This window comes from Rhipicephalus microplus, chromosome X (genome assembly GCF_043290135.1).
Source record: "Rhipicephalus microplus isolate Deutch F79 chromosome X, USDA_Rmic, whole genome shotgun sequence".
Taxonomy (NCBI): domain Eukaryota; kingdom Metazoa; phylum Arthropoda; class Arachnida; order Ixodida; family Ixodidae; genus Rhipicephalus; species Rhipicephalus microplus.
Window position 1 is genome coordinate 425575647 of NC_134710.1, and position 14179 is coordinate 425589825.

The 14179-nt window shown below is 44.1% G+C and overlaps 1 protein-coding gene across 1 annotated transcript in view; it reads right to left on the bottom strand.

The window, feature by feature from the left end:
- LOC142777441 (uncharacterized) overlaps nt 1-12017 on the bottom strand; it is a 28260-nt gene extending 16243 nt beyond the window's left edge. Inside the window, exon 1 of the mRNA XM_075881858.1 lies at nt 11745-12017. Within this exon, the coding sequence (XP_075737973.1) occupies nt 11745-11825 (81 nt within the window). The 5' untranslated portion in view covers nt 11826-12017. The remainder of the gene's footprint in view (nt 1-11744) is intronic.
- Nucleotides 12018-14179: the final 2162 nt, after the last annotated feature.

Consider the following 14179-nt stretch of genomic DNA (forward strand, 5'->3'; position numbering starts at 1 on the left):
CAGGCCGCATGCTACAATGTTATCTATAAAAAGGAAGTATGGCTGATGGGTGTTCGTGCCGAAAAGTAGTAGAATGTGCAATTTTTAAAAATTTAAAAAAAATGCGAAATTGAAGCTGCTGAACCGCCGCCCAGAACCCCACCGTTTGCCAGCACAGCTCCAGATTTTTGGTATGCTTCACCGCACAGCGATTCACCATTGCGCTAAAGCTACCTTTTCAAATCCACAACGCTGTGGAAGCAAGCGTCGGTGGCTTCTGTAGAAACATGCATATCGATTATTAAGTTGCAACTTCGAAGAGTTTAAGCGTCCGAAACTTTAGGCTTTGACATGCAGTGGCTCTATGGGGTTCGTGGTGGTTCTATGAAAGCCCCTGAAATTTCAAACACGGCAGCTTTGTCGTTCATGTCACTGCAGGTCTGTTGGCATATCCCATCCGTTAGTATAATTTTATCTCCTCAGTCTGCTATACCTCTATACAATTCGTGTATAGGTTCCACCGCCACTGAAACGCATACACATACACTGGTTGGCAGGCGTGTTGGCCCCCGCAGCTTCCGGTGGGGGACTTTCTGCCACGTTTTACGCTGTGCGATGCGGCGGCACGGAGATTTTTCGCGGCTTGTAGGCTTGTCTCTGTGTTTGTTTTCGTTGGATACCATGATGGCACGCTTGTAGTGCCAAACTAGGCCGAGTAGCTACTTCAGGAAGCTTGAGGCCGAGACCTCACGATGACAATCAGTATGTCTGCATCACTGTGAAAAAGAACAAACTCATGTTTGCTCTCATAGGCGTTTATATATCGCCGTCGAATAATCTCAATTCCAGGAGATTAGCGGATATTTTGAGAGTGTGTCCTGCACCTTGGGTCCTCATAGGTGAATACAATGCGCACAATCACGCATGGGGCAGTACGCGGACAAATGCAAGAGAGCGTAGGTTAGCAAACATCGCCTACTACTATGGCCTTACTCTTCTTAACGATGGCAACCCCACGTTTCTTCGAGGGGTGACATACGGCAGCTGTCTCGACCTTGCCTTTGTACCAACTCCCTCGCGAGATACGTCAAGTGGTTTCCAGATGATGAGACACGAGGAAGTGATCACATTCCAATCTTCCTTAACATCAAAGGCTTGTCTAGTTATGGTCCACGGACGATCATTCGAGCAGTCTAATGGACCAACTTCAAATCTGACATGGAAGACGCTTGCAGCGATGGCCTACGATCTGGGTTAGAGGAAACAATCAGGAGCACAATGCTAAACGCCACTCGCACGGTGACGATATCTTCCACACGAAACGACTTTGATATAGAGTTGGAGCGACTCCGAGCACTGCAACGCCGTGCAGAGCGTCGGTATCGTCGTACAAAATCAATTCACGATCTTAGGGCAGCCAGGAGAATGCAAAAGAAGATTCGGCGTTGCATGGATAGATTAGCGTCGGAACAATGGACAACGTTTTGCCAGTCACTAGACCCTCGCAAGCAACTCTCACACATTTGGAAAACGGTGCGAGGTCTGCGTCACCCTACGGAGCAGCGCTTTCCATTCAAAGCGCTCGCGCTATTTCAAAGGAGGCAAGACATCAATGTCGCAGAAGATTTCTTTGCGCAGATCGCCAACCAAGTCACTCGTCCAGATTCTCCCGTGAGAGATGACGTCCCCCGTTTCCGTGACTACCACATGGACTTCCTCTTTACAATGGAGGAGCTCGAGGCGGCACTAGCACTCTGCAGGCGTTCAACTTTTCCGGGCCCAGATGGTATTCCGTACCGAGCCTTGTGCAACCTTGGGGAAGGTGCTTGGAGAGAACTGTTCAGCCTCTACAACATCTCGTGGCAGGATGGCAATGTTCCTGATGACTGGAAGGTAAGCCGATTGTTACCCATCTTGAAGCAGGGCAAATCCCCACTCGAACTCACCTCATACCGCCCAATAGCACTGGCCAGCTGCGTTGGGAAGATAATGGAACGGATGATACTAGGCCGCCTGGAGTGGTATCTTGAACACTACAAGATTTATCCAAATTCAATGGCTGGTTTCCGACGCGACCGCTCTTCTATTGAGAATGTCGTTGATCTAGTTTCGTACGTTCAGCACGAAAGATCCCGTAAGCGACTATCTGCAGCTTTGTTTCTAGATGTGAAAGGCGCTTATGATAATGTACTACATGAAGCCATTTTGTGTGCTCTCACGGTGGTTGGCCTTGGTGGTCGAGTCTTTCGGTGGATTTCGAGTTACCTGGCTGCAAGAACATTCTTTGTGTCAACAGAAGATGGCCCAACTACGCGAAGCTATACTTCCAGGGGTGTTCCTTACGGCGGAGTTATTAGCCCGACGCTATTCAATCTTACACTAATTGGCCTTGCTGAATACTTGCCAAGCACCATTAAAATCTCAATATACGCAGACGACATCTGTGTCTGCACATCGGCAGTCACACGTCCTCAGATACGTTCCCGGCTTCAAAAAGCAGCAACTATAATTGCCAACTACTTGTTCAAACAAGGTCTCAGCATATCACCAGAAAAATGCACGCTGGTGGCCTTCACTCGCAAAGCAATGACCCCTTATGTCATCTCAATCTGCGGGCGACCGATTTCTTACGCCAAAACCCACCGGTTTCTGGGCGCCATTATTTATAGGGACCTCTGTTGGAGTCCGCATGTGGCCTATATGAAGAAGCGCCTGACCGCTTTTTCCCAACTGTTCAAGTTCCTGGCAGGAAAGACGGGGGGGATGTCAGTAAACGCAATGATGGAGCTCTACAGGGCCATGTTTCTCGGTTTCCTCAGATATAGCTTGCCCGTGCTTAGCAATACCTGCAAGACCAATATTCGTGTTCTACAGGCAGTACAAGCCCAAGCACTGAGAGTGTGCCTCGGTCTGCCCAGGTGTACGTCAACGGAAGCAACACTTGGAATTGCTGGTGACTATCCAATACAAACTCACATTGTTGTATAAATCCTGGGAACGCACATCAGACACTTCGCACGTGCCCCTGCGATCACCTTGCACTGTTGCCTTCAGAGAGGCGCCAAGCATCGTTCACCAAAATGATTGTGAAATACAACGATAAACTTCCCTCAGGCTTCACTTCTGCATCTAAACCATCCATACCACCTTGGTGTCTTATTCGACCCACAGTGCATCTTAGTGTACCAGGGATCCTGAGGAAATCTGAGCTTTCCGCCCATGCTGAAACAACTGTCTTTTCTTCTTTTGCATGAGAAATATCAGACAGCATACATGTATGCACCGATGGTTCCACGAACCACCAGTGTTCGTCAGGGGCAGTAGTTATCCCAGCAAGAGGTGTTACCATCAGCTTTAGGACTGATCATTGCATTGGCATCTACAGCAGTGGAACCAGATGCTTTGCGCGCTGCACTTTGTGTAGTCAATCGGGAACCACCGCAACAATGGTCGATTTTCAGCGACTCAAGGGCTGCCCTACAATCAGTGCTCTCAGCACTGCGTCGTGGGCCATACGAACAGCTTGTTTTCGAAATTAGATGCCTTCTCCACACTTCACACGAGAAAGGTCATCATGTGACGCTTCAATGGCTGCCAAGTCACTGCGGCATCATAGGGAACGAACATGCCGATACTGCCGCGCGGGCAGCCCTTGAAGGAGCACGAGAAAAAGCCATATTACTTTCGAGGACCGACGCTGCCAGTAATCATCGACGAATTGCACGTGAAATCACGTTTTCACTATGGTGCCCCCCAAGCATCGATACGAATCGTCAACACCACCTGTCCTCTTTGATGGCTCTCCGCATGCCCACTGGACTCGACCGAAGAGAAGCCACCGTTCTTCATCGCTTATGGCTAGGAGTGGCATTTACAAAATCCTATTCCTTTGTCATAGGAATGGCCGACAACGCTCTCTGCGATGCCTGTCATTGCGAAGAGACGCTACACCACATCTTGTGTGACGGTCCGTTGTATGAAATCCAGAGACAGTCACTGGCGTCCGCTTTTGCGCACATCGACAACAGCCAAATGTTTGTGGACACTATTCTGTCAAGTGCCCGAGAGAAGACATTGCAACAGAAGGCGACGAAAGATCTTTTGAAATTCCTAAGCGACACCGACTTGAACAAGCGACTGTAACAGCAATGTCATACACCGCGAAAGACAAGACTTGACTATGACTGAGTGTGCGAGCGTGTGCTGCCGAATGTGCTGTTTCTCTCTTCCCTCTCTGCTCTCTTTCATCTCCCCATCCCTCTCCCATGCGCAGGGTAGCAAACCGGCTGCCTATAGGCTGGTTAACCTCCCTGCCTTTCTTTTCCCCCTATTTCCCTTCCTTCTTTGAGGCCGAGGCGCAAGGCCGAAACCAGACGACGCTTTCGTTTGGAGGTGACGAACTGCCGGATCCGTTTGACGACGACGTTGCATGGTTGCCTTCACGTCAGGCCTAGAGAATCTGTCCCGCCGTGACAGCTGCAGATATTTATGTGTACCTCATAGAAGGAGTCTGCTTTTACACGAGGGAACAGTTTTAGTTTCGCAAGATGGGAGAGGCTTACAACATGTTCATAAGTAGCAAAGTTAAAACACTGAAGTCCTTCAAGGCAGCAAAGGGCGGTGACGATGGTGACGGCGTTGTTCTCGTCGCGGCGACGGTTGAGACCAGTCAAACACTCTTTAGGCAGTACCAAGCAAGGTGCGTCGTAAAGGAGAGCGGAACTGTTGAAAGTGCTCATTGCACTTGCATGGCCGGGTAAGCAGACGATTCAAAAGGCGAATTGCAGTGCCACGATGCCCCAACTGCTGTTTTATTGTATCTCTGTGAGTAGTCCTACTACAAAGGACTGATGCGGAATTTAACATTTCGTGAATTTTGTAAAAGTCACGATAGCACACAAATAATTGCCACGCGTGTGTGAAAATGTTGTTCAAGCAGTACGATCCGAATGCGGACCTTTAACGTCCAGAAGTGACTCAGCAACCGAACAGCCTCCGAACAGCTGCGCAATTAAGTGGGCGCGACGAGTGGGAGCAGTTTCGGCAAACCATGCCACAATGGCTCGGTTGGTGTCCATATTTTGACTTCGTGAAAACAACACACTCATGCTAAATTAATCGCTTTTGGGTGAGAACTATCGTGTGGTTCTATTCACTAGTGTTCTGTCGCATAGAATTCTTCTTATTTTGTTTTTGCCACGTTGCTTCCCATGGACCATAAACTTAATTATGCTTAAAGCTCATTTCAATGAAGATTTCAGCCTTGGGAAATGCTGCACACACGTGGCTGCACTGTTATTTAGTGTAGAGGCAAATGGGCAGTATGGCCTGACCAACCCCTCTCCTACCCACGTTGCCTGTAAATTGATTGAGGCATCAAAGAGAGGCAAAGAAAGCTTTAATTTTATTCTGTCACTTACAAGGCTTTCAGACTAGTAACTGAGCATTCAACTTTTTGTAGGCAGCACCAGTCTCCGACAACAAACAGTTCTAGCCGAAAATAGGTCATGAACCACATCAAGTTGCTGAAAATGAAATGAATCACCGCACAATACAGAATTTCACAAATGAGCAAGTGTCCAGCTTTTTGCAGAATGCAGGCAAGCAACTCCAACTGATTGCTATTAGTGCACAAGCGACAAACCTAAATTGTGATCTAACCGCTGAAAATCCCACCAGTGTTTCCCTGCTGCAAAGAATCGTCCTGGATGGCGTCACAACTAGGGGCACTGATTCAAAGGCTGTTTTGCAGGCGACTGCACCGAACACGTTGCTCTTGTGATCCCTCCCAGACCGACTCTGCCCCCGTGACGACTGCTCAGGGCGCTGCACGTTCAGCAAGGCACCAACTGATCTACAAGAACAGTGACTAGGACCTTTACAAGAACAGGGACTAGGAGACGGCAAGAAAAGTGCAGCTGACAGCTAATCGCTGTTGTGAAATTGAGGTAGCAACTCGTGATCAGGCAATATCGCCGAGATGGCTTAAAGAACGTCAAGGCAGGATTACTACCTCTTTACTGTATCGTGTGGCAGTATGCAGCACTGGAGCTACGAGCCTTGCCGCTGAAATAATGGGCTATATAAAACACCTCAAGTTGCCAACTTGAGATGGGGCTCCGAAATGGAGAAAAAATCCAAGCAGTCATTAAAAGACCAGGAGTCACCAAAACACACGGGCTTCAATGTTAGAGAATGTGGGCTCGTTGTGGCAGCTAACATGCCATTTATTGGGGCATCTCCAGATTTTATTGTGTCGTGTAAATGCTTTGGGCAATGAGTGATCGGGTTAAAATGTCCAGCTTCAATGAAAGATGCTTCGCTGACGAAGAGTGGTACCACACTGGTGTACATAAATGAAAAACTACAACTCAAGCATAATCATGCATACTGTATGCAAGTGCAGACCCAAATGGTGCTCACAGGGCTGCGTCAAGCGTATTTTGTGTTTTTCACGCAATCCTCGCTGACGACAGAAGTCAGAGCTTTTGACGAGATCTCTTTGACACGTACTAAAGTTAATGCGGAATTTTTCTTTCAGTAGTGCAATGTCAGCTTGCAGTCAATGCGTATCTTCAAACAGGTTAAACGTACAAAGGAAACGTGTCACTGCAATGACACCAAATCAGGAAACATTGTCGAATGCACAGTCTGTCAGGCAACATTTCACCTGAAGTGTTTATTACTTCAACGTACACCTCAGCACTGGGCATGAACCTATTGTTGTAAGTAATGGTTGCACTCATGATGAGTAAACACAATGTTTTTGTCACTGTTCCTCTCAAGTGCTGGAATAACTTTTAGGATTTCCACATGGCAATGAACCCCCATACAAAAACATGTTCAGTTGAAAAATCTCCCTTTTTTGCAACATCCTGTTGTGATCTGAAGGACTTAGTCGGCAGTGATAGTACAAATTAATCCTAAAGACTAAGTAGACATTACTTTTTTTCGACAGACTTTAAAGTGCATTCAATTGCAACCTATTGTTTGGTACCACCCATCGTGTTGTGGCTCAAGCGAGTTGGTTCTCTGCAGCTTGAAAGTAATCATTCATTTTTCCATTCATTTCGCACAGTAATTACTTTACTTGAAATAATGTTTTTCATGCATGCACTAACTGATGGCTTTGAGATTGGATGCTACGTAGATTTTTCGTGAGACTGCCACCTTTTTGTGCTTGAGGTTTAGCGTAATAATACGTTATGAAGCGTGGAAACTTGGGCAAGTTGGTAGGACATAACAGAATTCAGGAACAGCGCAACCTACAAGTAGTTACTTCGTAACTACGGAAGAGTTTTTGAGTGCCAGTTTTTGAGCGTTGTGAGGTATTAAGCAAGCACAACTCGCAGGCCACGCGTGAGATAATTGAAGCTTATCAAATAAACAAGTTTGACGGTAAATGTGCAAGTTGCCCATCGGTTGCATTGTTGAAAAAGGAGATTGCGTATCTCGATCTTTTTTAAGTTACATATGCATTTGTTTTCTCAGCCCTTTCAACGGGAGACAAAGTTTTGCTGACAGTGTATCGCAGTTGTTCCTGCACCCTTCTACGAATGCTCATTTTTTCTCAATTTTCGCCTATATATGTACTTCACTCCAATATTAAATCTTTGTTGAAAGTCAGCGCTCTTTTCTGTCCTTGTTTTTCCTCTTCCGTAGTTACGAAGTAACTACTTGTAGGTTGCGCTGTTCCTGAATTCAATAATACGTTGTTCTTGTTATTTTCTTTTCATCTTCTGGTGAAACTTTTATGCCTGAAAAAAGTGTATATGTTATATTTTATTCATAAGCAATCGGCATGACATCACTCATTGCAGAAAATATTTCATTTACTATTTTTTGTTACTCCAAAGTCTAGCGCTGTTTTTCCAAGCAAATGTATGCGTGAAATTCTCAATGCATTGATGCCTAAATGATGCTGTGTGCTGCACTGTGTCTAAAATGTTTTTTCGAAACATCTGTTCCAAAGTGAAAATTTTTATATCATTGTTCTCCAACTTATTTGTTTCGAAGCCAGTTATTGCAGCACGAGAAGTGTACAGTAAATGTCATTTGTAATCACTATGCAAGCATAATGCACACCAGCACATGATAATTTGCTATCGCGTTGTTTCTTTTCCTAAAAATCAAAGGTTTATGATTTGGTATAAATTCGATAAGCACTTGCTGGGAAACTTTATAACAATTATATTATGCAAATAAGATCAGATTTTCTAGAGGCATCTTCTGCATTCCAAGGGCATTTTCAAAGCTGACAATTATCGGTACCAAGGAGCGCACCTCCGTTAGCGGGAGCAACCCCGTAAAATATGCTTGTGCTTAGTATAACCGGATTTGAGCTTGTGATATAATTAGATACAAGTTTTATGTGTTTCACTATTTGTGCTAGTATATGTATGAGGTTGCACCTACAAACCTTCGAGACATCTAAAATGTACTGTGTTACATGTTTTCGTGTTAATACGGATACCATTTCATCTAACATTTTGTAGTATTGAAAATACCACCAGTAATAGGTCCCTTTTTTCCCTTCAAGAAGATGAAGGAAAAGCTGAGAAGGGGATTTACTAGCTACTGCTCCGCGCAAAAGTACACTAGTATGAGTTTACAGCAGCACTCATCAACAGCCATATGAACAGGGTGAATGAGCAGCAAGTGATGAGAATTGAAAGGATGGGAAAACAGGAGTGTCAGCAACAATCAACACATTTTTACAGGAAATGAAATTAACGAAACATTCCACCGTTTTATAATGCAGAACTAAACGACGAATTTTGTAGAATGGGAAATTCACAAGAAATAAGCTCCGGTAAATGCAACGCTTCCTCATAAGAAAGTATCATTAACAATTAACTCCTACAGGCACTCTATGTCCACCCTGAAATGCCCAAGTTTGAAAAAAAAAAACTTCCAAAGCACGGAGTCTTCAGTATATGGCACAGAATAATTCAATTTCATACCACGTAGCAGCTATGAACTATCAGAACGATTACGAATCTATATATGTGGGGTTTAACGTCCCAAAACCACCATAAGATTATGAGAGACGCCGTAGTGGAGGGCTCCGGAAATTTAGACCACTTGGGGTTCTTTAGCCGCTGGCGATTACGAATCTTTATGATTGGTGTTTGCGGATTAACTAATGCACTGCATACAATCACCACTTTGTCAATAGTTGCGAAGCTCTTGACGTTATTTTTACAAAATTCAGAGGCAGCACAGTTTGGAAAATCCTAAAGACTTTCAATCTTTGGATAGCTCTTTCGACGTTTATGGGAACGCGTGAAAGTTTTGAGACGTCTTCTCAGCGCCTGCTAGCTGAGCACGACTTTTGCTTATTGATGGCCTCATCAGTGTCACCCCTCGTGTAGCAAACATTTCTTGGCAGCGGAATCCTCGATCAACCAGGGAAACGACCCTTCCTTGAATTTTTTTAGAAGGCTGCTACGCAAAGTGATTTGATTGTATGATGCCCTTCGTCCCCAAGCGTTTGACATGGCTTCTGAAGGTGTTATAACAGCCAGTGCTTCCCTGTATTGTGGTGCTTATAGTTCGAGTAGGTTCGGCTCCTCGCAGTCATCACCATAGGCCACTGTATAAATATTTCTGTGCAGTCTATCATTTCTGTCGGACCAAAAAACAGAACGTCGCGAAATGCTGCTGGCCGATTTGTTCGACGTATGAAAGATGTCACTGACAATGCTGTTCGAAATACTGAATCTGCATGCCAGGTCTTGCGTTAGGAGGCGTAAGCGTAACCATATGACGACCGGGAATAATTGCGTTTCTGGATCCAGGAACGTAGCACACTGTTGCCATGTTGACAGCACTAACCGCGAAAATGCTGAGAACATGCCTGCCGACAGAAAGCCTGTAATAAACTTTACAGTTTTCGATGTCTGCATAACTATATTTTTTGTTATGAATGAAAGGTTTGCCTGTTGGTTCTTAAGCTTAACATTTTTTTTTCTTTGCTGCAGTCAGATCCTGATAGTCAAGCGGTATCTCAGTGCCTCATTTTCTTTGATGAAGTGTGACACAACTTCCATTCCGAGGTCAGTTTGTGTATGCAGACATTTGAGTTTCCAGGAGAGACAGGGGGGCAAGCATCTGGTGCTATATCACTTGCATCTATCTCAGAAGTGTATGCCACTGGTCTATGATACATTTGCTTTGCCCAAGAGCATATGCAGCATGTGTGCATGCTTGCTTTAGTGCTTCTTTTCGTTCAGCGCGTTTAAACTTGGCCATTTTCTCGGTAACATTTCCTGCAGCACTATAAGAGAAGACAGATGGTATGAAGTATGGATGAGTCGGTTCACATGAGGGCTGACCAATAAAAAAAAGAGCACAGCGTCATTTCAAATGAAACCAGTATTTAAAAGTAAACGAATTCCATAGATACATGTCTAGCTGCAAGAAATTCTACAAGTGAACTCACTCGCTATCCACATTTAGTTTAGTTTCTCGTCTAAAGTTCAAGACAATGGCAGAGAGAGAAAAACTTTATTCTGAAGTTAAGACGTTGGCCTGCTTTATTATGCTCTAGCCTGCTACTTTGCTCAGGGAGGAAAGGAAGAAAAAAAACGTGATGAAGTACATGATGGGGGCAGTATGAAGGAATGTTTATACCTAGTAACCTTGCAAAACAATGGTTTTTTCAGTACAGTGTGCAGTGCAGTGATCCTAATAAAGCGTATAACTCCTATTGCAACATATGTTGACATTATCTCATTGGACACTGTGCACAAAATATAACTTTCACGTTGTGTTTTCAATCCGATTCCTGCTAGCAATAAAGCCTGTGTCTTCCATTGTAACACGTACGGTGGGCACTCACATAACAGATGTTCTTATTTATCGCACACTTGGCAGTGTTAGCACTAAGGGTGCTTTGATAGAAGTAGGTTATCGTTTAAGGCATGTGTCAGCAATTAAGTGGGAAATTTTCCAGGCATTGGACGCATTACACGTGAATAAGAAAGTAATCTGGACAAGGCCGTTTCGTCTGGGGCACTTTTATTACGTTTTATTGTGAGTAGCAAACACAGCCTGGTAAGTTAAGCCCTGCACTCAAGCCTACGTTCAGTTCCTTTTTTTAACATTCTGAAGCAGATCAATACTAATGAAGTTATAGCGATTTGCGTGACTGGTTGCCTGTCGTCAATTGTGCGGACCTCGAGTTGGGACAGCAGAAAGGGTTAGTAAACATACAGCAAGGCATTGTGCCTGGTCAAGCGTTCCGTTCAATGCAATAAGTGTTTGCAGGGCTTAGCCTGTGCTGCAAGACATGCCATAGCGCAGGCTCACTTGGACCACCGTGGGTTCTAAACGTCCGACGGAATTAAATGACACTCTGGCGGTATCCGATTCCGCGCCCTCTGAAAGAAGGTAGACGCGTATGGGACTGGCCACGTGATCCCAAAAGCAGCATGGAACTCCTGAACTAGGGCCAGGTAGTCGCGCAAAGGTGAAATAATTACGAAAACGGCTCAACTTTGGCGAACAAATTTTGAACTGTCTATTGCGGGAAAGCTGGTCTCGAAAACGACAAGAAAGGACGTTTCTGTTTAGCACTAAGTGAGCATAACAACAGGTGCCACTATACTACGCCACACAACTATAAATTAAAAGTGATTTTTTGAGGCTCTGCTGCCAAGAGCGACAAAGAACTGGGCAAATGGGGACGTTACGGTTGCCGACAACGTTCAGGCGCGCCAACGGTAACAAACTACAACGATCTTCATAAAAATGGTTCTCACCTTATACAAAGTGAGCAGAACAAACAAGCAAACTGTTCGTGCACTGCCACTTGTCCCGACGCACAGCTGCGATCCATGCATTTCTTCGCTGCGTGGCCGTAGGGAACCTGCAAGTGCGCACTACCGAAAGGAAGTTTGTTCCCGGCCATAAGCTGCAGCCTGGCACACAACAGCATGAACCACGTCATGATGGTGTCACAGGCGATGTTTTAGCCGCCGAGAACATGTTGCCACGACAAAAACAAAGACACCCGCACGACTAAAGCAACATGCGGGCGAGAATAATCTTCTACGAGTGCACGCCGATGCTTGCCTATGTGGAGGCCGGAAGTTTCTTGGGAGCACATCCGCTTTGAAGCGCGGCGGTGCGCCCTGGCAACCACGGTAGTTACGAGCCTGCGAAAAGGTCAATAAACCGAAACTCCGTGTTCATTCTCATTGTACTCACATTAGTGCGTCTTTACAAGTTGATAAAAAGCATGCTGCCTAACTGACGTCCGGTACATGCCCCCTCGGTTATATATATCTACTGTTACTGCGTTATTGCTTTTATTCTCCATGCGTGGACACACCCAGATGCCTTTGGATATTTGAAGTGCATTTATCATACAAGAACAGTGAAGAAGCGGCGACCTGTGTTTCTCTTGCAACGAAGGCCGCAACGAGCAGTCGGCGACAGAAGAGCCGGTTCGCGCGATGTGCACACTTCACCCGGAGTGCACCGCGCACCATCGGGGCGCTCTGGTATTCGTTGAAGAAGGCCAATTAAGTGCATTTAGGGTTTCGACTGTTCAATGAGAGAACATTAGATTGACTCTCAAACACTAAAACTAAAGATTGTGTGCGCATGTGTGAGGACGAAATGAAAGCCGTGCCGATAAAAGCAGCTGTCAACCATATCATCAATCCTTTATCCCACATATCTTGCCTTATTTTGATCTCAGGCGTGTTTCCTGATAAACTACAAATCGCTAAAGTAGCGTTTGTACATAAAGGAGGTGATAGGAATGATATCAACAACTACACCTCAATGTCGGTATCAGCACTGTTTTAAGAAGTTTTTGAAGAAATGTTTATTGTAAAAATTACGAAACTCTGTACTAAAAATGATATACTTTCAGATAACCAATACGGCTTTCCGAAAATAAAGTGTAATGAAATGGCGCTTACAACTATCAGACAAAAATCATTCAGAAGTTTGAAGACAAAAGCACATTCTAAGAATATTTCTTGAGTTTAAACTGCATTTGACTCTGCTAAGCATGACATCTTATTAAAAAAAGTTGAGCGAATAAGGTATTAAGGGACTAGATCTCGACCTGACACCTAGTTATTTAATAAACAACTACCAGTAAAAGGACGCCCATAAATCGAATTTAGTTTTCGGGAAAATAATTATAGTGTACCTCAGGGTTTCATTCTTGAACCACTTCTTTCTTTATTATATATAAATGATATAGAAATGTTCTGTTGACACCTGATATAGTTATTTATGCCGACAGCACGAATGTATTCTTTAGTAGGAAATTAGATCTTAAGTCCCAGCCTAATTAATGGTTCAATAATTGATTTGAATGGCTTATATTGAATCAACTGGAAATAAATACAAAGAAAACTAAGTATATACTTTTTCGCTCACGAAATACTTGTATTAGAAATAACGTATACATAAAATTACGAGGTGAAGTTATCGAGCGTATCAAGAACAAATAAATTTCTCGGTGTTGTTTTTGAAAAACATCTCACCTGGTCCACCACGTTGATAATGTTACAAGACGCATCTCACATGCAATATGTATTAAAAGTAGAGCAAAACAACTTTTGCCGCAGTGGTTAGAAAACCAGCTATAATACGCACTAATTCAATCCCATTTACGATACAGCCTCCATGTATGGGGAACAAAAACAAAGGCAAGTATTCATAAGGTGCATATCCTACAAAAGCGTATTTTGCGAGTTATTGAAAATGCAGTTTGTTAAACTGCGTCCGCGCCACTTTTCAAAGCAAATAATATATTAACAATGCAGCACACAGTAAAAGAGAAGATATGTATCGCAATATCTAAAAAAATAAAGGAATGCCAGGATAACTTTCGCCGACAATTTCTGTCGAAGCGACACAATTACGAAACTAGAATAACCATGTATGACTGTATGCCAAATTTGTACACGGACTAACATTGACATACAAAACAATCTTACGTAATAGCACCCTTGTTAGGTCATCATGTTAGCGTTAAAATATAGTACGAGAAACGATGCTTATGTAAGGCTTCAAAGGAAAGGTAGCTTCATGCCTTTTTTCATAAAAAACTATTCACTTGTTTTATTGGTGTTTTTGTTTTATTGTTATGGCAATTTATGGACACTCTCAGCTGGATTTTGATGTCGTGCGCCGTAAATGTATACGTATCTCTATATATAAAAACGCAAGC